Source organism: Entelurus aequoreus, linkage group LG09 (assembly GCF_033978785.1).
Source record: "Entelurus aequoreus isolate RoL-2023_Sb linkage group LG09, RoL_Eaeq_v1.1, whole genome shotgun sequence".
NCBI lineage: Eukaryota > Metazoa > Chordata > Actinopteri > Syngnathiformes > Syngnathidae > Entelurus > Entelurus aequoreus.
Window position 1 is genome coordinate 13,586,367 of NC_084739.1, and position 25,289 is coordinate 13,611,655.

At 39.2% G+C, this 25,289-nt stretch overlaps 1 protein-coding gene across 3 annotated transcripts in view; it reads left to right on the forward strand.

The window, feature by feature from the left end:
* The window catches only part of ptpn20 (protein tyrosine phosphatase non-receptor type 20), an 85,774-nt gene extending 61,038 nt beyond the window's left edge, over positions 1–24,736 (forward strand). For all 3 annotated transcript variants that reach the window (XM_062058099.1, XM_062058101.1, XM_062058102.1), the window contains 9 exons: positions 1,796–1,902; positions 1,995–2,077; positions 5,981–6,117; positions 6,185–6,333; positions 6,418–6,508; positions 16,950–17,284; positions 17,367–17,582; positions 21,089–21,151; positions 21,252–24,736. In XM_062058099.1, the coding sequence (XP_061914083.1) occupies positions 1,796–1,902; positions 1,995–2,077; positions 5,981–6,117; positions 6,185–6,333; positions 6,418–6,508; positions 16,950–17,284; positions 17,367–17,582; positions 21,089–21,151; positions 21,252–21,362 (1,292 nt within the window). In that variant the 3' untranslated portion in view covers positions 21,363–24,736. The remainder of the gene's footprint in view (positions 1–1,795; positions 1,903–1,994; positions 2,078–5,980; positions 6,118–6,184; positions 6,334–6,417; positions 6,509–16,949; positions 17,285–17,366; positions 17,583–21,088; positions 21,152–21,251) is intronic.
* Positions 24,737–25,289: the final 553 nt, after the last annotated feature.

Here is a 25,289-nt window from a genome sequence, read left to right on the forward strand (position 1 = left end):
TCACGTGTGATAAATGAAATTAGTCCAAATTCGCAGGTTTTGTTGTAGATGATGCTACATTTGTACAGAATAAACCACACAATTTTAGTTAATCAGTTGAGGAAAATGAGTAAATTACATTAATTTCATTTTCTGACAGATTACAAATTAACACCAACGGGAGCACTTTGAATTTCTGCCAGACTCAATTCCACCTATTTGACTAATGGACATTATCACAAAAAATATTCAGAAAGTATAAATAACAACTAATGAATATACAACACAATTAACTGCAACACGTAAGTGTAAAAAACCCAAGATTTGTACATTTTCAGAATGTGATTGGTCTAATATTAAACAAAAAAACAATCTGAAGTCATCTTTATTTTTAAGTTATCATGCCATGATTTTACCAGTCCAGCCTGCTTGGGAATAGATGTTCCTCCATGTGGCCCCTGAGCTAAAATGAGTTTGACACCCCCGTTTTAGAGGAAGTTTGACTTTGTATTTTGTTGTTTGTTTTCATTGCTGCTATTTTAACAGTTATTTTAATTACCTTAACAAGGTTTTTTTTTTAGCACTTTGCCTTTCCTATCTTTTAAATGGACAACATTGTAATAGTCATTTTAATTTATGTAGCAGCTGAGTGAGCAGCACAGTTACAGTATAAATGAATGCTTATGAATGAATTAGTCATATTTTTTGTGCCTAAAATTACTTAAGCTGCATTTAGAAGTGGATGGAAAAATTACAGCTATTAAATATGTGTACACTTAAAAGTTAAAGTACCAATGATTGTCACACGCACACTAGGTGTGGTGAAATTCGTCCTCTGCATTTGACCCATCCCCTTGTTCACCCCCTGGGAGGTGAGGGGAGCTGTGGGCAGCAGCGGTGCCGCGCCCGGGAATCATTTTTGGTGATTTAACCCCCAATTCCAACCCTTGATGCTGAGTGCCAAGCAGGGAGGTAATGGGTCGCATTTTTATAGTCTTTGGTATGACTCGACCGGGGTTTGAACTCACGACCTACCGATCTCAGTGCGGACACTCTACCCACTAGGCCAGTGGTCCCCAACCACCGGGCCACGGCCCGGTACCGGTCCGCGGACCGATTGGTACCGGGCCGCACAAGAAATTTAAAAAAATAATAAAAATATATATATACATATATATATATTTTTTAAAATTAAATCAACATAAAAAACACAATATATAGATTATATATCAATATAGATCAATACAGTCTGCATTGATACAGTCCGTAAGCACACATGATTGTATTTCTTTATGAAAAAAATTAATTAATTAAAATAAATAAATAAATAAAACCCGGTCCGTGGGACAAATTTTCAAGCGTTGACCGGTCCGCGGCTACAAAAAGGTTGGGGACCACTGCACTAGGCCACTGAGTAGATAACTTAAAAATAAAGATAACTTCAGATTGTTTTTTTGTTTAATATTAGACCATTAACATTCTGAAAATGTATAAATCATGTGTTTTTTTTACACTTACATTTTGCAGTAATTTGTATTTTATATTCATTAGTTGTTATTTATACTTTCCGAATACATTACTTTATTACTTTATTATCCAACTAGTCGACTAATCGTTATGATAGTTGATGACTAATCAACTATCAAAATAACCGTTAGTTCCAGCCCTATTATTTACATCGGGAGCTTGCCTACAGCCACAGCTGTTTTTATTTTAGACCCCTGCGTTAGTTTTCCTGCAACTATAAGAGACTCAGTGGTAAATTGAATAAAGGTGGTAAGCATTTATGATCTTTCAAACATTTTGGTCGTTTCAGAACCGACTGCTGAGTGTGTGTTTAATGAATCGGGTGTGTTAGTCACCACGCCTCCTCCTCCTCCACGACAACTGACCGTGGTGACGGATGAAACGGCACTCGATGAGGTATGACCACTCATAAAGTTCATGAACCAAAAGTGTTGTCTATACCTTGATACTAATGCTTGCATCCTTGGCCTGCTGCTCCGTGTCATTAGGAGAGCTGTGACAGCACTCCTTCTCACCAAGCTTGCTGCCCGTCACTGAACGTCACTGAAATGTTGCACGGAGCTTCTGACAGGTAGTAGCTTCTAAAATGCCATTTTTACAATTCATGTACCCAGTCAGTAGTCATTGGGAAAAGGACAAGTAGTTTTGCCACCTCACCTTGAGCGTTGTGCTGTAGTTCTCCATTTCCTCACAGGGAGGCAACAAAGAGCAATGAATAAAAGCACCACCTTGGGGGGAATGTTGACGCTTGAATTGATAGACCATGATAATCTCCTGTTAGACTCAACTGTACATCATGTAATACGTGACGTGAAAACCCCATTAAAAATATAAATGTATTTAGCAGTAAGATAGCGTTATATTTTACACTCTTTGGCCACAACATTATGGAAACCAAGAGCAGTGCAGTATGATGCCGTGCAGTTGTGCACCACTGCGAACGACAACCACACTGTCTTTTTAAAGGGGTCCTTTTGTGTAAAAACAACTTTTCTTACCTGATGGTACCTGGTTTTGTCTATTTGGGATCCGCATAACTCCCCAAAATTTGAACTCAAACTTGGAGGCATGCACTGCAAAAAGTCAGTGTTCAAAAACAAGAAAGAAAAAAAAATACAAAAATGAGGGGTATTTTATTTGAACTAAGCAAAATTATCTGCCAATAGAACAAGAAAATTCGGCTTGTCAAGACTTTCCAAAACAAGTAAAATGAGCTAACTTCAATGGACCCAAAAATACCTTAAAATAAGTATATTCTCACTAATAACAAGTGCACTTTTCTTGGTAGAAAAAAAAGAGACCTTTTTGCTCAATATGTTGAAAACTATTCTTAAATTAAGCAAATGCTAGTGCCATTATCTTGACATAATGATATGCGCTCGGCATCATGATTTTTTTGTTCATGCTTGAAGTAAGAAATTATTACTTTAAAAAAGTAGTTTTATACTTGTGAGTGTTGATGACACAGCTTTGCAACAGTTGATATTCTAGTTTCAAGCATGTTTTACTCAATATAGGTCATAAAATCTTAGCTACGAGCTGTAATATCTTACTGAGATCATTTAGGACCAAAACACTTAAAACAAGTAAAACACTCTAACATAAAATCTGCTTAGTGAGAGGAATTATCTTATCAGACAGAAAATAAGCAAATATCGCCCTTATTTGAGATATTTAATCTTACTTAGATTTCAGTTTTTGCAGTGTGGTGGGGATATTTATTAACCAATCTTGGCAATTTGAGACAATTGTGACGGATTTTGCCTTAGTTACGTCAGCGGATAACTCCATATATGGTAGAAATTTACCCAAAGTGATTTGCGCCAGTCTGCTATTTTTATTCAGTTGTAGTCCAAAATTGTAGTTAATAAGTTCTTTATTTTTTCCTCTTTTTGTTGGGGGATAAATTAGGTATATTCTATTCTATGCACATGCATGCTAAAATCCTCTGCTGCTGCCATTTCTAATGCAAAGTAGCGTAAAGTTCAAACTAGGGTTGTACTGGTATAATATCGCGGTACTATACTCCGTTTGAAAAGTACCGGTTCCCGGGCATGACGGCGCATCATCACGTTATGACATTGCTGGTTTTGCGAGCAGAGGAGCATGTTCGGCAGCGCATAATCACAGAGTACTTACAAGCAGACAAGGTGTGTCGACAGAAAAGGGAGAACGGACGCATTTTGGCTTAAAAACTAACAATAAAGGTGAAGTTATAACACTGAAACGCCCTCAGGAACAGGTACTTTAAGACAGTGGTCCCCAACCATCGGGCCGCGGCCCAGTACCGGTCCGTGGATCGATTGGTACCGGGCCGCACAAGAAATTATTATTATTATTATTATTATTATTTTTTTTTAAATTAAATCAACATAAAAAACACAAGATACACTTACAATTAGTGCACCAACCCAAAAAACCTCCCTCCCCCATTTACACTCATTCACACAAAAGGGTTGTTTCTTTCTGTTATTAATATTTGTGGTTCCTACATTATATATCAATATAGATCAATACAGTCTGCAGGGATACAGTCCATAAGGACACATGATTGTATTTTTTTATGACAAAAAAAATACCATACTGTAACGACTTGGTATCGGATTGATACCTAAATTTGTGGTATCATCCAAAACTAATGTAAAGTATCAAACAACAGAAGAATAAGTGATTATTAAATTTTAACAGAAGTTTAGATAGAACATGTTAAAACAGAAAGTAAGCAGATATTAACAGTAAATGAACAAGTGGATTAATGTTTTTTTTTTTACAAATTGTTCCTCATAATGTTGACAAAATAATAGAATGATAAATGACACAATATGTTACTGCATGCGTCAGCAGACTAATTAGGAGCCCTTGTTTGCTTACTTACTACTAAAAGACAAATTTTCCAGTATGTTCACTATTTTATTTAAAGACAAAATTGTTCTTCAATTGCAATAACATATGTTTAATGTACCCTAAGATTTTTTGTTAAAATAAAGCAATTTTTTTGTGGTCCCCTTTATTTAGAAAAATACAGAAAATTCTCAAAAAGTATCGAAATACATTTTGGTACCGCTACTAAAATATTGGTATCGGGACAACTGTAGTTCAAACTCATATTTGTCTGTAGACTCCATATGGAAGCACTAAAAACTACAACATGGCTGACGGGGAGAAGACGAGAATAAAACGGCACAACCTGAAGAGACGGTCATAAAGTGCCTCGATGATGGTCTGCAAAACAAGATGCAGGCAAAATTTTGACCAAAGATCCACAATTACATGTTATGTAGACCACTACATGAGGTGTTTTAAATGTAGGCAAGGCAAGGCAAGGCAAGGCAACTTTATTTGTATAGCGCTTTTCATACACAAGGCAGACTCAAAGTGCTTCACAGACAACAAAGTGAAATGAAAGAAAATAAAAACAAAATTAAAATGCAGACAATAAAAATAAAAACAGTGCAGACGTTAAAAGTTAAAAGATTAAAAGATTTAGCTGAAAGCTAAGGTGAACATAAAAGTCTTCAGTCTAGTTTTAAAAGTAGTCAGAGTTGGGGAAAGTCTGACATCTTCAGGAAGTTTATTCCAGCTATTTGTTGCAGAGTGACTGAATGATGATCTCCCTTGATTTGAGTTTACTCTTGGAACCGCTAACAGATTGGTCTCAGAAGATCTTAGTGATCTAGAGGGCTTATATAGTGGGAGCATATCAGTGATATACTTGGGCCCTAGACCATGTAGTGATTTATATGTGAGCAGGAGGATTTTGAAATCTATTCTCTGATGTACAGGGAGCCAATGTAAGGATTTAAGAATTGGTGTAATGTGCTCACGTTTTTTGGTCTTTGTTAGAACTCTAGCAGCAGCGTTCTGAACAAGCTGTAGCTGCCTGACAGTTTTTTTGGGAAGACCTGCAAGGAGACCATTACAATAGTCTAGCCTACTGGTAATAAAGGCATGTACAAGTTTTTCAAAGTCTTGAGCTGACATGAGCCCTCTAAGTCTTTTTACATTTTTGAGGTGATAGTAGGCCGATTTTGTTACTGATTTGATGTGACTGTCGAAATGTAAATCAGAATCTAAAATAACCCCAAGATTTTTGGCTTTATTTGAGGTTTTCAGGGACAGTGATTGAAGGTGTTGGACGACTATAAACCTTTCTTTTGTAGAAAAATATATCATAAAATGACCCCTTTAAGAATAAATCTTTTGTATTGAATCTCATTATGCAGCTGTATCTAATGAAGTGGCGTGAGAGTGTATAATTATTCTCTCAATTGAAGGGAAGGCGAGACCTTCTAGTCAAATTACTCACAAACAATGACCACTTGCATAGATATCTTAGCATTATTTTGTATACTGCGTTTTAGGTGGAAAAATTGCAGGGAAAGGAAGCTCAGCCTTGCATGATTTCACCTTCTCCTCCCAGAAGAGTAAAAACAAAAATGGTCTGGTCTCACCCCCTACCCCCTGACTCCCCCAGGAGACAAATTGTGACCAAACTGTTGGACCGGTCCTGCAAAGGCACCCGGAAACCCCAATCGGACGGCTGGAGCAGCGAAGAAGACACAGACGACGTGTTTGACGTCGCTGGTCATCAAATGACCTCGTCCCAGACAGGTGACTAGCACACTCATGAGAATTGCTTCATTGATTGATATATTTCATCTTATTCCCTCCTTCCCAGGCCCTCCTATAGTAACAGAGGAGGAACTGGCCAGTTTAGCCCTCATTAGCCCGACGGGAAGCAACCAGTATTCAGGATCCAGGGTCAAAGCCCTCATTCAGATACTGCAGCATCAACTAGACCAGCAGGAACTGATCAAAGAATTCATGGTGGGTTTTGAACTGAATGTTTTCGAAGCATGTATTGCGTTAATAATAGTACCTTAAATGTGTCACACACTAACCTCATTACAGGCTCTGGAGCACCTGAAGCCTTCTGACGACTGTCTGATGGGAAAAGCCCCTGAGAACAGAGACAAGAACCGCTACAGAGACATCTTACCCTGTGAGTCATTCACCATTCAATGCAATTGCCTAAAACCCTTGTATTCCGCAGTCTAATTCGATTAATTAATCTGTGGCGCATCTCTTGCGGTCACCCAAGTACATGAGCAAAGAAATTAATTATTATCAGGGATATAGGTCAATGGCTTATAAATGGAGCAGCCTCAAGGACAGTCAGGATTATGTGCTGTCATTTCTTTCTGTGCCGGACTATTTTGCAGCATTTATTGGCTTTTCAAAGCAATGGTATATTATGCCTTAAAAAACACCATATTAAAGGGGAACTGCACTTTTTTGGGAATTTTGCCTATTGTTCACAATCATTATAAAAGACATGACGACAGATGTATTTTTTTTTTATGCATTCCAACTCAGAAATAAACGTAAATAAAAGTCTGCTTACAGCCGCCCATAAAATCCAATAAATAACCATCCAAAAAGCGCCAACAATACTCAATTTACATTTCGTGACTTGAAAATTAACCAAGTATTAGTGATATTGGTATTATAAGCGCTAACGCAGACAAACTATTTCTAGCGGCGCCCTGATACAATGATGACATGATCAACTAATCAGCTGCTTCCTCGTTTCCTTGCTCGTCAAACTTTATTCTAGATCATACTTGCCAACCCTCCCGTTTTTAGCGGGAGAATCCCGGTATTCAGCGCCTCTCCCGACAACCTCCCGGCAGAGATTTTCTCCCGACAAACTCCCGGTATTCAGCCGGAGCTGGAGGCCACGCCCCCTCCAGCTCAATGCGGACCTGAGACTGAGTGGGGACAGCCTGTTCTCACGTCCGCTTTCCCACAATATAAACAGCTTGCCTGCCCAATGACGTCATAACATCTAGGGCTTTTAGAGAGTAGAGTGCACAACTGCGCACACAACAAGGAGACGAAGCAGAAGAACGAGGAAATTACAGACATGGCGATGCCGTCGACGAGCAAGACGAAGAAATACGCTTGCAAGTTCCAAAACGAATGGAAACAAGAATTTCAGTTCATCCAGGACAGTTCGAAGGGGAAGGTGTATGTTGCCTGTAAATTTTGTAGAACAGACTTCTCCATTGAACACGGTGGCCGAAATGATATACTCATCATGAACGGAGAAGTTAAACAGGACAATACTGCCATCTAATGGATAGCAACCGGAACACTGAAATTCAAGTTTTTTTTTTTTTTTTCTATGTAAATAAAATAAATAAATATATATATATATATATATATATATATATATATATATATATATATATATATATATATATATATATATATATATATATATATATATATATATATATATATATATATATATATATATAGCTAGAATTCCCTGAAAGTCAAGTATTTCATATATATATATATATATATATTTATATATTTATATATGAAATATATATGAAATACTCGAGTTGGTGAATTTTAGCTGTAAATAACCCCCCCCACCCCCCCCACCCCACCCCACCTCCCGATATTGGAGGTCTCAAGGTTGGCAAGTATGTTCTAGATCATAAATCATGTCTCTCACCTGGATAAAAGAAGGCTGAGGGCGTATTCCAACAAGTTGGTACACTTTGACAGCTAATTTAGACCAGGAAATGACGACAACGACACAAAAAGACGGTTGGCTCCTCCACCCTTTTCTTCGCGAAAAATTGTGAGTAATTCTTCATCTAAATGGGAATATAACAAGGTTATATCAGTCAGCATCCTAATGACAGCATATATTGTACTGTAAGTGATGTTTTATCATGTTTGTTGGCTCTCATATAGCCTGCATTGAGTAATAATCAGTAATGCAGTGGTAAAAAAGCGAACGTTGTGATGCGTTTTTGAAATTAATGCACCGCGTATGCTTAAAATTAACAAAATACATAAATATAAAATATTATTATAAACGTACCTGTTACTACATTAAATACATACTTACATTATGTATATAAAACCTTAATTGAGGTGTTCAGACGTTTTTTAAGGGCTTTTATAGGCAAAATAGAGTGGCTCCTATAGGCTCCATTGTAAGCAGACTTTTGATTGCATTTATTTAATATTAAAATGCATTAAAAAAATACATACGGCGACATGTCTTTCATGATGATTGTAAACAATGGGCAAAAAAAAAAAAAAAAAAAAAAGTGTAGTTCCCCTTTAAGAGTATCTTGAAAGTACTTAGTGGTCATAAAATGCATTAGTTATAGCTAGAACTGCCAAAAATAACAAGCTAACTCATGTGATTAATAAACAGTTGTCGCAGTAATCGTGGAATTTATTTTGACTGTCTTGCTATTTTAGCTTAACCATGGATGGTTACTTTAAAGGCGTAATGGGTTGTTATCCGGTCAGTGGTCAGGTCAATGCATATGTCAGTGCAAAGATGAGTGCGGAGACTCCGACCGGTGTGTTTGCTGGCAAATTTCACTCCAAAATACACCCTGACTGGACATTAAATACAACTTGTTTTGAGCAAATAAATGTAGTGCAGTCAAGTGGACTAAACATTTTCAAACCATTTCCTGAATGGCATTCTGATAAGGAAATTGCATTTGTGTCCAAATATAGTTTTTTTTTAAAAATTGAATGTAAATTAAGCAATGTGGAACTGCACTTTTTGGGGGGAATTTTGCCTATTCACAATCATTACGAAAGACATAACGATGGATGTTATTTTTTTATGCATTCTTAAATATTTAAGAAATGTGATCAAAAGTCTGTTTACAATGGAGCCTACAGGAGCTGCTCTATTCTGCCTACAAAGCCCTTAAAAAAACATCCAAACACCTCCATTGAGGTTTTGTATACATGCTGTAGGACAGACCTGGGCATTCTGCGGCCCGCGGGCCACATCCGGCCCTTTGTGCGTCCCTGTCCGGCCCGCGTGAGGCCAATTATAAATTACAAAATACATTTGAAAAAGTATCTATGTTGAGTGTGCAATACAACGGTGCTGCTTTTGTTTTGAAAATCGTTATTTGTATTACTTCCGTGTGGACGTATGCGTGTGCGTGATTGTGAGTGAATGTGAACAGCTGCAATCATTAATTACAAAATAAAGTTGAAAAAACATCTATGTCGTGCGCGCAATACAACTGTGCTGCTTTTATTTTGAAAAGTATTATTTATGGGCGTGTGTCCGTGTGTAACCTGCGAGTGAAGGTGCACATGCAGCGACAAGTGATGCACGGTTTACACCCGAGACGCTAAAAAGAGAAAAGTTGATGAGGAATGCCGTGTTTCCAACAAGACATGGACTGCAAAGCAACGTTCCCTCTAAGGTGTGCGCCTGCGCAATTGCGCACTGCTCAAGCGTCTGCTGCGCGCAGCAAATATATGCCGCGCACCAAATCAAATCCCATCTGAATTCTAAACAAAATAAACATATTTATTCTATGTAATTTTGCAATGCAACTTTGAGTGACAGTGACAACAATCGGCCCTAACGGTGTTCGTCAACACCGTTCAATTGAACACCGTTCAATTATTGTAACGTCTATCGAGATGCTTCGAGGACAGGAATTATGTCGATCACTTTATTGAGCAAAACTGTTTATATTCGGACACAACCACACCAAAAACATGAGTAAAACAATTCTATCTCGAAAAACTAGTCATTTTCTGCCGTACAAACCAGGCCAAAACCAACTTGTCATCTGTCACCAACACGCATACCACTAAACCACTGGTGCGTTTATGGCCACACAAAAAGTCGGACAACTCAAACACCACACAGAGTTACACTATGACTCCTCAGTCATACGTGTGCTTATTTTACTGTCATTTATTATTAATGTTAATTTATTTATATTAGTCATGGAATGCTGTTACACACACTATGTTGAAGTATTACTATTATTATTATTAATTATTATTATTATTATTATTATTTATCTTACGGTATATATCAAAAATAATATTGAGCAAAATTTAATTGAAATATTGTCGATGTGGCCCTCCAGCAGTGCTCGGGTTGCTCATGCGGCCCCCGGTAAAAATTAATTGCCCACCCCTGCTGTAGGATGTAATGTAGTAACGGACACATTTATAATAGTATTTAATATTTACGTATTTTGATCATTTTAAGCAGACACGGCGCATTAATTTAAAAAGCGCATCACAACAATTGTTTTTTTTCTTCATCACTGATTATTACTCACTGCAGACTTCATGAGAGCAAACAAACATAATAAAACATCACTTACTGGGCAATGTCTGCTGTCATTAGGATGCCGACTGCTAGGATGTTCATATATATTCCCGTTTAGATAAAAAATGTCTCATAATCCTCTTGAAGGAACGGGGCAACCAAGTGTTCTTTCGCGTTGTTCTCGCCAGTTTCGGGTCCTAAATGGCTGTCAAAGTGTACCAATTTGTCGTATTACATCCTCAGCCATCTACTTTCCAGGTGAGAGGCATGATTTATGATCTACAATAGACTTCCAAGGAGCAGAGAAGCGAGGAATATTAGACCACTCGATGATGTAAACATAGGGACACACGGTAGTGATCAGGTCGCCGCTATAAATAGTTTGTCTATGTTAGTGCTTATAATAACAATACAGGTTTTCCCCTTAATGTTATTACCGCCGCACCTTGAAAAAAAAAAGGCTATTTTTTAATTTTTTATGGAAAACGAATTAAAGTAATATAATATATTGTAACCCCCAGAAGAAATCACACAAAGTCCGACGCTTTGTTTAACTTTTATGACCAATCTTATGATAACAAACGGCACAATTCCAACAGGTTTTACCTCCCGTGTACACACTTTTGTCTGGAGAGACCGCGCTTCCCCGGACAAAAAAACAACAATTCTTCCTCAATCTTTGCTAATCACCTTTCAGGCACGGACGGTGTGTTTGTAAACATGGGAAAAACTGACATCAAATCCAAACCACACAAACAGCAGGTCGTTACAGTATGAATTGATATATATGTATATATATATATAACCTATTATTTGCGCACTATTGACAAGTGATGTACCAGAAACTTAACCACCGGAAAAATACTTTGATCACCAAAAACCGCGCTACCGAAACCGGATGTAGACAAAACGCACGCCATTGTCTGGAGCGTCGTCAGCATGTGGACGTGATTTTTATATATATTGCAGATATACCCGCGGACAGCCATCTGCAAAATGTGCAAATATCAATATTTAAGCAGAGAAAGTCCAACTGGAGCAACAGCGCCAAGCAAGTGTGACGTCATGCTCTCTTTAGTCAGGGACATCGAGTCTCTAAACACGAGTGCATTCTATAATAACACCAGAAGAAGATGCTAGATTTGTTGCTAGTTGTTTTCAATTTTGAAAAAAAGTTGTTAAAAGTCTGTAAACTCTTGAAAAAATCTCAACAAAATACCTTGTACAAAAAGCAGCAACAATTGAAAATATGGCAAAACGCAAAAAAATATATATGTTAATACTAATGAATAAAGACAGATTTGTTTTAAATGTATGCATCCATTTTTTTTAAACCTTTTTAAAGAAAATCATATCCTCATAGCAAATTACTTGAGGAAGTCATTGTGGCCACGCCCATAACCACACCTCCACCGCCACAGGCATCTTGGCGGGGAAGGGAAACCCTGCAAAATCACTCATACTTCACTATTGGAGTATTGTTGGCACTTTTTGAATGATTATTTATTGGATTTTATGGGCGGAACAGAGGACCACCCATTGGCTACGCTGTAAGCAGACTTTTATTTACGTTTATTTAATATTTAGAACGCATTAAAAAAACAAATACGTCCGTCATGTCTTTCATAATGATTGTGAACGACAGGCAAAATTCCCCCCAAAAAGTGCAGTTCCCCTTTAAGCAAGCAAGTAATAGCCTGTGATTAATCATGATTAAACCAAACTCAAAAGTGTGATTAATCGGATTTTAAAAAATGATTCACTCGTCAGCACTATTAATAACAAAAAACACTTTTTCCCATAACCCAAACAATGTGTCAAAATAAAAAGCACTACATTTTGTAGAAAATCCCATTAAATTGTCATTCCACTAATGTATGTGATGTGTTTTTGCACAACAATGAAAGTCAGGGGCACAGAAAAATAAACAACCGTATGTCTCAACGGTGCAAATCAGACTTGTCCATTTAAACGCAGCGCACATTCATTTTGCTGCCTCCAGGGGTCTGTTTTAAGGGGCGAGTGAAGGGGTCAGAGATGAATGAGCATGCTGACAAAGATAGTGAGCCTCTGTGGAATACTGTTGCCCTCCCACCATTTGCAGCCTGTAGAAATCTTTCCAGTATATTTCTAATAGGTGGGGGACTTTCTTGGTAAACACTCCCAGTCCATTAGGGCTCTCATCACCATGTTTGCAGAACCCAAGCCTGTTTGCTCAGTTTTATTTAGTCTACAGCATACATTTCGGCAAAACAAGATCAAAAAGCCAAGAAAAGTATTACGTTTGTTGTTTTTTTTCAAATTAGAAAACAATTAAACTCACATTTCAGCAACCATTTTTATTACAGTATATCTTCTCAAAAAGACAATAAAAGTGGGATATGCTTTAAAATAGGGGTTTGTCTTGATTAACATTTTTAGTCTGTGATCCCGATCTGATTTATTAGCCTCATCCTTGATCCGATTTTGAGTCCCGATCCGATACTTCGACAGATTATGGAACTGGAAATGTTTCATAATAGTAAATCAAATCAAATCAAATCAACTTTATTTATAAAGCACATTTAAAATTTACCACAGGGGTAGCCAAAGTGCTGTACAATGGGCAGGTTAAAAATAATACGAGAACCGAGCAAACACAACACAACACAAACAGAACACGATAAATAAATAAAATATAAAAACATAAAAACAGGTTCACAGCAGGTGTATTATGGGGCGCCATTGCAGGATGGGTATCACTCAGTGTTAAAAGCCATGGAATAAAAGTATGTTTTTAAGAGAGATTTAAAAACAGGAAGAGAGGAGGCTTGTCTAACACTAAGAGGTAGGTCGTTCCAGAGCTTGGGAGCAGCAGCGGCGAAAGCTCTGTCACCTCTACGCTTCAGCCTTGTGTCCGGGACCGTCAGTAGCAGCTGATCGGCTGATCTTAGAGATCGGGTGGGGCAGTAAGGCTGAAGGAGGTCGGAGAGATATGTTGGCGCGAGGTTGTTTAGACATTTAAAAACAAATAAAAAGAGTTTAAAATTGATTCTGTAACGCACAGGGAGCCAGTGAAGGGACGCTAATATAGGGGTGATGTGCTCACGTCTGCGGGTCTGTGTTAGCAGACGAGCAGCAGAGTTCTGCACGAGCTGCAGGCGGGCGAGGGAGGCCTGGCTAATGCCTACATACAGGGCATTGCAGTAGTCTAAACGAGTCGAGATAAAGGCGTGGATTAATTTCTCGAGATCATGTCTAATAATGTCTAATAGTAAACACAATAACACATTCTTTTATATGTAGAATTTGCTAGTATTGTTTATTTGTGGTTTTGAATGCTACATACATTTTGCACAAACAGCAAAAAATACTATTGGCTTTTGAACTTTGTGCCTATAACTATCCGGATGGTTCTTTTCCTCTTTGTTCCGGAGGACACGACGTCCACAGTTTCCAAAAACAATTTGAAATGTGGACTCGTCAGACCACAGAACACTTTTCCACTTTGCATCAGTCCATCTTAGATGAGCTCGGGCCCAGCGAAGCCGGCGGCGTTTCTGGGTGTTGTTGATAAATGGCTTTCGCTTTGAATAGTAGAGTTGTAACTTGCACTTACAGATGTAGCGACGAACTATAGCTACTGACAGTGGTTCCTGAGCCCATGTGGTGATATCCTTTACACACCGATGTCCCTTTTTGAGGCAGTACGCGCTTGAGGGATCGAAGGTCCATAATATCATCGCTTACGTGCACTGATTTCTCCATATTCTCTGAGCCTTTTGATGATATTACAGACCGCAGATGGTGAAATCCCGAAATTCCTTGCAATAGCTCGTTGAGAAATGTTGTTCTTAAACTCTTCGACAATTTGCTCACGCACTTGTTCACAAAGTGGTGACCCTCGCCCCATCTTTTTTTGTGAATGACTGAGCATTTCATGGAAGCTGCTTTTAGATTCAATCATGGCACGCACCTGTTCACCTGTGGGGTGTTCCAAATAAGTGTTCGATGAGCATTCCTCAACTTTCTCAGTCTTTTTTGCCACTTGTGCCAACATGTTGAAGGCATCAAACTCCAAATGAGCTAATATTTGCAAAAAAATAAAGTTTTCCAGTTCGAACGTTAAATATCTTGTCTTTGCAGTCTATTCAATTGAATATAAGTAGAAAAGGATTTGAAAAGCATTGTATTCTGTTTTTATTTACGATTTACACAACGTGCCAACTTCACTGGTTTTGAGGTTTGTAAGGCGTCCAACACAAATTTAGGAACACACATTGATACCTCTTAAGGCCCAAGCTGTTTGTTTACATGCTTTTTTTATTTATCTTTGCTATTTGGGCTTATTGGACCCGAATTAGAATAAAAACTAAGAATCATCTTTTGATATGATGTACTTAGTCCATAAGTACACAAACGTGTACCTCATGTTTAGTGACATGCTACTTCTTATTTTTACACTTTTTTTTTCCAAATTCCATTGCATGTTACACTCTTCTGACACCACCAGATGGCAGTATAAGTGTCCACATAAGCGGCCATAAGACCCCAATTCAATAGTGTACACAATTTTGGAAATAAGAGCTAAAAGGTGCTGTCCACGCATGTGGCCACTAAGCCTTTTGAGTTTTTAAAGTGAGTTGAGTTCATGAAAAGTTTTACTGCACATAACCATTACCAAACAACACACAAGTCATAGTTTTTTTTTGTCAAGATATGGATAGGTTTTTTTTGTTTTTTTACTGTAGGTAGAGCAAATGAATAACATTATAGGGGTGGGCCAAAGAAAAGGCAAACTAAATTAATACATACAGAGGTAGTTGAAGGGTGTCCCCAGCTAAATGACAGATAGTTAATAGTAATGCACCCTTATTTGATGTGATCCGCTGCGCGGATCGTGTTCTGTTTGGGTTTTCGGGTCACTTATGTTTTTCTGTTAGTCTTGGTCTCATTCTAGTTCCTGTTTATGCACCTCTGTGTTTGTTACCATAGCAACTTATTACTTTCACCTGCCGCTGGGGTTCCCGACACGCACCTGTTGGTCATCACTGACATTATTATTTAAAGCCTGCCTTCCCAGTCAGTCGGTCTTGCTTCGTAGTTTGTTTCCTTACAACAGATGACGACTTTTGTTCCTGCTCTGAAACCTTCTAGCTCCCACGCTAAAGGCTCTGTTTACCTTCTAACTCCCACGCTAGCTCCTTTTGTTTCTGCCTTAAGTGCTATGAGCACGTTTTTGTTTGTTCCAGTATTATTTATTTCTTAAATAAATCATTTTTTACCTGCAAGCTGTGTCCAAAGCCCGATCTGCATTCCGGGGAGAACGAACACCCCCATCACCATGCGACCCGGTCGTCACACTTATTGGGTCCATTTGTACACTCTCAGTCACATTAACATTGATATTATACATGTAGGCCCATAGATAGACTTTGCTGTGAAAAAGACATGAGAGTGGCACTTGCCAAGGTGAAGCCACGCATATCTAAACTGGTCCCTCAAAGGCAACAGCAGAAGTCACACTGGTTTGCAGGTGTGTAATTTATTGTGAGTTTATGCTCTGTCTTGGTTTTGTTCTTTGAACAAGGAGATGTTCATGCACGGTTAATTTTCTGCACCAGTAAGAAAAACATATAAATTTGTCTTGGATTTGAAAGAAAAAAAAACATTACATTTTTCACTAAAGAAGGATTCGGTGAATGCGCATATGAAACTGGTGGGGTTCAGTACCTCCAACAAGGTTAAGAACCACTGCTCTCCACATATGTTTGCTAGTGGGTGCCATTTTGCGGTCGTTATATATTATGTCGGCCCATTACGTTAGCCGTAATGGGCCGACAATCCATCAAGCGGTGCGGCTTCAAAGTCATACTAAAACATTTTGACAGATTTTAGATTTTGTGTGTAATGTTCATTATTTTCAATGGAACATTTAAAGTTTTGGTGTTGTTTACTGGCGTCATATTGCAGTTTACACGTATCTCTTGTGTGTGACTACCATCTACTGGTCACACTTATCATTACACCATGTACCAAATAAAATAGCTCCGAGGTCGGTAAGCACAACCAGATTTATTCCGTACATTAGGCGCACCGGGTTATAAGGCACACTGTCGATTTTTGAGAAAATGAAAGGATTTTAAGTGCGCCTTGTAGTCTGAAAAGTACAGTAGCTTGCCCATCACTGGATGTACATCAACCTCCGTAACGTATAAATGCTTGCTGAAATGTCAGGGAAGTACTGAACCTACTTTGGTGAGACACTGTAGTGATGCAAACACACTCACCAGTTTGTTCGTCTTCCATTTCTCATTCACAGACGACAAAACCCGCGTCAGCCTGGGCGAGAACGGCGAATACATCAACGCCAGCTATATCCGTGTGCAAGTCGGGAGTGAAGAAGTCTCCTACATCTCCTGCCAAGGGTCGCTACCCTCCACGGTGTCGGCATTCTGGCAGATGATCTGGGAAAACAAATCGGACGTGATAGCCATGATGACGCAGGAAGTGGAAAGGGGAAGGGTCAAATGTCACAAGTACTGGCCAGAGAAGATGAGCGAACCCCTTGACACGGGCAAGTATCAGGTCCACCTGGAGAACCAGCAGTACTTGGAGTACATCCACATCAAGCTCATCCGTGTCGTGGAAAAGGAGGTGAGTGACAGTCAAATGTTTTAATTAAAGACATTTAATTCCGACTTTCTTCTTGACCGGACTCTTTCTGGGATTTCTTCAGACGGCTGAGAGCCACACTGTCCATCACCTGAAGTTCACACACTGGCCCGATCACGGTGTTCCGCACTACTCCGAGCACCTGGTTCGCTTCATCCGCTACCTGCGCTCCGTACACAGCAAGGGGCCCGTCACGGTCCACTGCAGCGCCGGCATCGGACGCTCGGGAGTTCTCATCTGCACTGACATTATTCTCAGACTCATTGAGAAGGATTTGCCTGTGAGTGACAACCTTTTTATTACCCTCTTTTTTCGGACTATAAGTCGCTCCGCAGTATAAGTCGCACCGGCCGAAAATGCATAATAAAGAAGGAAAAAAACATATATAAGTCGCATTTTTGGGGGAAATTTATTTGATAAAACCCAACACCAAGAATAGACATTTGAAAGGCAATTTAAAATAAATAAAGAATAGTGAACAACAGGCTGAATAAGTGTATGTTATATGACGCATAAATAACCAACTGAGAACGTGCCTGGTATGTTAACGTAACATATTATGGTAAGAGTCATTCAAATAACTATAATATATAGAACATGCTATATGTTTACCAAACAATCTGTCTCTCCTAATCGCTAAATCCCATGAAATCTTATACGTCTAGGTCAGGGGTCGGCAACCCAAAATGTTGAAAGAGCCATATTGGACCAAAAATACAAAAACAAATCTGTCTGGAGCCGCAAAAAATTAAAAGCCATATTACATACAGATAGTGTGTCATGAGATATAAATTGAATTAAGATGACTTAAAAACTAAATGAGCTCAAATATAGCTACAAATGAGGCATAATGATGCAATATGTACATATAGCTCGCCTAAATAGCATGTTAGCATCGATTAGCTTGCAGTCATGCAGTGACCAAATATGTCTGATTAGCACTCCACACAAGTCAATAACATCAACAAAACTCACCTTTGTGTATTCATGCACAACCTTAAACGTTTGGTGGACAAAATGAGACAGAAAAAGAAGTGGCATAAAACACGTCCTAGAAAGTCGGAGAAAGTTATACATGTAAACAAACTACGGTGAGTTCAAGGACCGCCAAAATTAGTAGGACAAAATGGCGCTCGCCAAATACTCGAATCAGTGAAGCATGTTTAATATAAACAGTGTGCTTTATAACAATTAGGGAGGTTTGCGTCATGTTTGTCCTCCTACGGAAACCATATTAAAACAAAAACTTTTTTTTCCCCTCATCTTTTTCCATTTTTCATACATTTTTGAAAAAGCTCCAGAGAGCCACTAGGGCGGCGCTAAAGAGCCGCATGCAGCTCTAGAGCTGCGGGTTGCCGACCCCTGTCCTAGAAAGTCGGAGAAAGTTATACATGTAAACAAACTACGGTGAGTTCAAGGACCGCCAAAGTTAGTAGGACAAAACGGCACTCGCCAAATACTCGAATCAGTGAAGCATGTTTAATATAAACAGTGTGCTTTATAACAATTAGGGAGGTTTGTGTCATGTTTGTCCTCTTACAGAAACCATATTAAAACAAAAAACTTTTTTTTTTCCCCCTCATCTTTTTCCATTTTTCATACATTTTTGAAAAAGCTCCAGAGAGCCACTAGGGCTCTAGAGCCGCGGGTTGCCGACCCCTGGTCTAGTCTCTTACGTGAATGAGCTAAATAATATTATTTGATATTTTACGGTAATGTGTTAATAATTTCACACATAAGTCGCTCCTGAGTATAAGTCGCACCCCCGGCCAAACTATGAAAAAAACTGCGACTTATAGTCCGAAAAATACGGTAGCTTCTTAGCACTATCCACTAGCCTCTTTCTTACAGACGTCCCGCAAAATCAGAGCCTTATACTTGTGATTTTTACACAGAACCTAGAAAAACCAGGCAATTGATGTCCTGTAACTGTGGGTTTTTTTTTATACAAAGTGTGCATAATTTATTGCAAATAGATGTGTGGCTACATCAGAATATACCAAAATATAAATTTTACAAGGTGGAGCCATGAAGTTGAACATCAAGAAAGAGGCCGAACAATCCCAAACATGTCAATTGAAATCCCACTAGTGATCATCATTTGCTGGATGTGGAAGTGGAATGTAATAGCAAAAACATTTTTAAAGTCCTAATACTAATTCTAGTAGAATGCCCATAATACAGCACAGTCACTCTTTTTTAAACACATTTCCGCGAAATAGGATTATTTTCATAGTTATAGACTTAGACTTATAGGGCGGTATAGCTCGGTTGGTAGAGTGGCCGTGCCAGCAACTTGAGGGTTCCAGGTTCGATCCCCGCTTCTGCCATCCTAGTCACTGCCGTTGTGTCCTTGGGCAAGACACGTTACCCACCTGCTCCCAGTGCCACCCACACTGGTTTAAATGTAACTTAGATATTGGGTTTCACAATGTAAAGCACTTTGAGTCACTCGAGAAAAGCGCTGTGTAAATATAATTCACTTCACTAAGACTTAGACTTCCTTTTTATTGTCATTCAAATTTGAACTGTACAGTACAGATAAGAAAAAAATTGCGTTGCATTAGCTTGTTGTAGTGCAGGATAAAAGAGCAATAATGTGCAGATATAAATAAATAGATTAATGTACAGATAAATATTTTGCACTTTTGCATATGCATCCACGTTTATGGATGTATGTTATATTGTCTTTATATTCCAGCGAGTTCATCCGTTTTTGGGGGGGAATTGAGGGAATTATTTTGATGCGTACAAGAGTCTTATGGCCTGAGGGAATAAGCTGTTACAGAACCTGGAGGTTCTTCTACGGAGGCTGTGGAACCTCTTTCTAGACTCCAGTAGTGAAAACAGTCCTTGGTGGGGGTGGGAGGAGTCTCTACAGATTTTCTGAGCCCTGGTCAGGCAGCGGCTTTTTGTGATTTCCTGGATAGGAGGAAGAGGAGTCCTGATGATCTTTTCCGCCGTCCTTACCACTCTCTGCAGAGACTTCCAGTCTGAGGCACTGCAGGCTCCGGTCCAGTTTATAGCATAAACAATTATTAATATGTTTTCTTTAATATAATTAGAGCCCTCTAAACGTGAAATAACACCCATATAGTCACCTTTCTACTCGATATACAGTACAGGCCAAAAGTTTGGACACACCTTCTCCTCGCCTACACAGGTTCAAACCTCTTCCGGTGGGCGTTTCAGTGTTATAACTTCACCTTTATCTTTAGTTTTTCAGCCAAAATGCGTCCATTCACCCTTTTCAGTCCATACACTGTGTCTGCTTGTAAGTACTCCGTTAATGTGTGCCGCCGAACATGCTCCTCTGCTCGTAAAACCAGCAATGACACGACGTGAATTGATTTTGTGGACCCCGACTTAAACAAGTTGAAAAACTTATTCGGGTGTTACCATTTAGTGGTCAATTGTACGGAATATGTACTGAACTGTGCATTCTACTAATAAAAGTTTCAATCAATCAAACGTGATGAGGTGGGGTACGTTTCAGAGGCGGTATTGTACCAAAAATGATTCATTAGTATCGCGATACTATACTAATACCGGTATACCATACAACCCTACTTGGTACATGTAATACGGTACCCAACGACAGTGTCATGAAAATCGCTTGAGCAGTTTTTACTAACAAAGAAATAAAGCAATCAAGTGCGATACAGTCATCAAAAGAACAGATACCAATGAAAGTTCAGTTAATTTCCTTGTTGGGGGTAATGAACCGTTATTACCTCATGCACGGGCTAATTGAACCGCCATCTGTCCCGTTGCCTCTGTCCTCAGATCAACGTCAGCAACATCGTAAAGGAGATGAGACTTCAGCGGCACGGGATGATTCAGACCAAGGTCAGTGCCAACAGGGAAGGGGGGGGGGGGGGGTCGAGTGTCAAAGTTCAAGCTTTAAATCAAGCCGGCTTCCCGACGTTTGTCTCTGTCTTGGTTCCAGGAACAGTACCTCTTCTGCTACAAAGTCTGGTTGGAGGTTTTACAGGGCATTTTACAGCTCCACGGCACCCAGTGGCAGCCGGAAAGTCCCCAAGACCACAAAATTGTTTGAATGTTTGCGTTTGTGCGAGCGAGCGCACACCTTCCTACAACACGCTTGACTGTTTTCATACAGCGTGTGTGTGTGTGTAGGCACTTACATACAGTACATGTCCTCCTTGTGTGTTTGTCTTTAGACCTCCGAGGGAATTCTCACATTTTTCAGGCTTAGTGATCTGCCTTATATCTCCTTTATTTGATCGGATTATGTCTCTCAATGGCGTTAAGTTTGCAAATTGCCATCATTTGTCATTAGTAGTTTAAAAGGTAGGACTGATCTCCAGGTCACCAGTGCATAAGCATCGGATCATCTTACCAAAGTTTATTATCTGATAAGTCGACGGATGTGAGTTGTTTTTATTTCATTAAGTGCATTTGTACCCTGGACGAAAAACTAGGGCTTTCGGGCAAAAAGAACATTATTGATTGTGCGAATCATCTAAAGGAATGAAAAGAATCAAGTGCCTTGGAATGACTCGTGCGCCGCTTCGACCCTGAGCTGCTAGTCACAAGTGGACGGACCGCGGATTTGACCCGAATGTGCGGATTTTGGTCTTTTTTGCTGTTAAGTATTTGCTTAATCCAAAGCACAGACAAGTTCGTGGTCACAGTGTAAAGATTTGTTGTTTTTTTTCGGAGCCCATTTTTGTATGAAAAAAAAAACCCTGCAGATAAGTTAACATAACACATTTATACATTTTCAGTTCCCGCTGAAAAGGCTTACCGTATTTTTCGGACTATAAGTCGCAGTTTTTTTTTCATAGTTTGGCCGGGGGTGCGACTTATACTCAGGAGCGACTTATGTGTGAAATTATTAACACATTACCGTAAAATATCAAATAATATTATTTAGCTCATTCACGTAAGAGACTAGACGTATAAGATTTCATGGGATTTAGCGATTAGGAGTGACAGATTGTTTGGTAAACGTATACAGTGTTTCCCATAAACTGCCAAGATACCTGTGGCGGTGGGGGCGTGGCTATGGGCGTGGTCACCATGACATCATCGAGTAATTTGCATAATGTACTACAATGATATGATTTTCTCTAAATAGGCTCAAAAAATGTATACTTACTAATTAATAATAACAGTTTTGTTTTAAACGTCCATCCATCCATTTTACAATATAATTACAACACTTTATGTACATATTTATATACAGAATTGAACAATAAGTTATTCACTGAAATATATTTATTAATTGTGGTTCTTACAAAAAATATATCTTATAAAATATAAAAGCTAAAATGTCTCTTAAAGCTCTGCCCCTTTAATTAGTGCATACTAAATAATTTAACTTTAGCCTACTACTACAACCATATTATTTACCAGCAACATAAAGTTAAACAGAGGCAGAGGTGTCCTGCCACAGTCAGTAACAAATAAACAGAAAACAGTAGTGGTCAAATACAAATAAGGCAACAAGAGACACTTCTCTTTTGTAAAGTAAATCTGAACAGCCGATATGGGCATCTACATCAACTATATGATTTGCCTGAGAAACTGGACAGGACAAAAAAAAAAAGAAAAAAAAAATCTATTTGTGGCGGACGTAATTCTTTCGTGGCGGGCCGCCACAAATAAATGAATGTGTGGGAAACACTGGTATAGCATGTTCTATATGTTGTAGTTATTTGAATGACTCTTACCATAATATGTTACGTTAACATACCAGGCACGTTCTCAGTTGGTTATTTATGCCTCATATAACGTACACTTATTCAGCCTGTTGTTCACTATTCTTTATTTATTTTAAATTGCCTTTCAAATGTCTATTCTTGGTGTTGGGTTTTATCAAATAAATTTCCCCCAAAAATGCGACTTATACTCCAGTGCGACTTATATATGTTTTTTCCCTTCTTTATTATGCATTTTCGGCCGGTGCGACCTATACTCCGGAGCGACTTATACTCCGAAAAATACGGTAAGCGCCCTGTTACAAACGATATGTTCCGGTTGAATTTGTGATTACAGCCTTTATCTGTTTTCACTGGCTATTTTAATACATGCAATTCTATTGAATGAGGTTTACATAATGTACAGGAACAAAACAACGACTGATTTATACCTCTACTTTTTAGCTGCTATCGCACGCTCATCGGCCCCTTCTACACAGCCTGCCTTTTTTTTCTGCGTGGTTCTTCTTTTTGGAGGTAATACCAGAGCCGTAACTGTGTCTAAGGGTATTCAGCACTTGTCCCTCCGGTTTGTGTTGAAAGCAATTGACTTAAGTGTTTTATAAGCTTATCTAATTTCCTCATTCTGTATTAAGAGTTACAGTTTTGACTCCGTGCAGCAATTTTTGCAGGATCTCTGTGTAAAAGGGGCTCCGCGCGCACACACCAGCTCCTATACTGCATGCGCACTCTTAAAGGAGTTGACTTGAACATGATGTGGAATGTAACAAAACCAAGCAATAGTGTAGAGAGCCATCACTCTGAAAATGTGAATGCTTTTTTTTTTTTCCTCCCCTTGTTGGAACGCGAGCGAGCACATTGCGGTTTGATGTGTGAACAAATGCCGACTGTGAAGAAGGTGCTTGAGCATCGTGAAATGTAATAATCCTTACTTGCACTGCTGCGTATCTATGCTATAAATGCATAACTTGTCACTGCTATATGTAACCCCCCCCAAATGGAACAACCTCTCTTATTAAAAACTATACTGAGATGTGCTCGTGCGTTTTTTTAGCGCCCCCTGACACCCCGACGCGCTGTAACTCAACTTGAACAACGGAACAGGCGCTGAGCGGCAACAAGGGAGAAGGACAGGGCCTTAAATCTAATTCCACCGAGCACCTCGCCACTTTTTACTGCGGGCTGTGCTCCCTCTCGGGTTTTACTGCAGGGTAAATAAGCGGCTCTCACAGAGGGCTTTGTGACAGCCTGGAAACGCACTGCACGCTCTGCACGCACGTCGACCTGACTTCGAGGGAAAGGCGGTCTCGAAGGAGCAAGATGGACTCCCCCGCTTCCTGTCTGTGCTTGCAACCAATGTGCTATCACTCACTTTGACGTCAATAAACATGCTGTAATTATAAATGCTGCATAAACAGTAATAAACTGCATAGGTGTGGGCTCAACGCTTAACATTTTCAAGACAGTAATCTCTCGTTTGTCGCCGGACATGACCGCGATAATACATTTCCGCGAAGTAAGAATCGTTAATAATAAATGAAAAAATAACAAAAAACTGTTTACTACAAAACCCAAAACCAGTGAAGTTGGCACGTTGTGTAATTGGTAAATAAAAACAGAATACAATGATTTCAAAATCATTTTCAACTTGTATTAAATTGAATAGACTGCAAATACAAGATATTTAATGTTTGAACTGAGAACTTTTTTTTTTTTTTTGCAAATAATCATTAACTTAGAATTTAATGGCAGCAACACACTGCAAAAAAGTTGGCACAGGGGCATTTTTACCACTGTGTTACATGGCCTTTCCTTTTAACAACACTCAGTAAACGTTTGGGAACTGAGGAGACCAATTTTTGAAGCTTATCAGGAGGAATTATTTCCCATTCTTGCTTGATGTACAGCTTAAGTTGTTCAACAGTCCGGGGGTTTCCGTTGTGGTATTTTAGGCTTCATAATGCGCCACACATTTTCAATGGGAGACAGGTCTGGACTACAGGCAGGCCAGTCTAGTACCCGCACTCTTTTACTATGAAGCCACGCTGTTGTAACACGTGGCTTGGCATTGTCTTGCTGAAATAAGCAGGGGCGTCCATGATAACGTTGCTTGGATGGCAACATATGTTGCTCCAAAACCTGTATGTACCTTTCAGCATTAATGGTGCCTTCACAGATGTGTAAGTTACCCATGCTTTGGGCACTAATACACCCCCATACCATCACAGATGCTGGCTTTTCAACTTTGCGCCTAGAACAATCCGGATGGTTCTTTTCCTCTTTGTCCCGGAGGACACGAC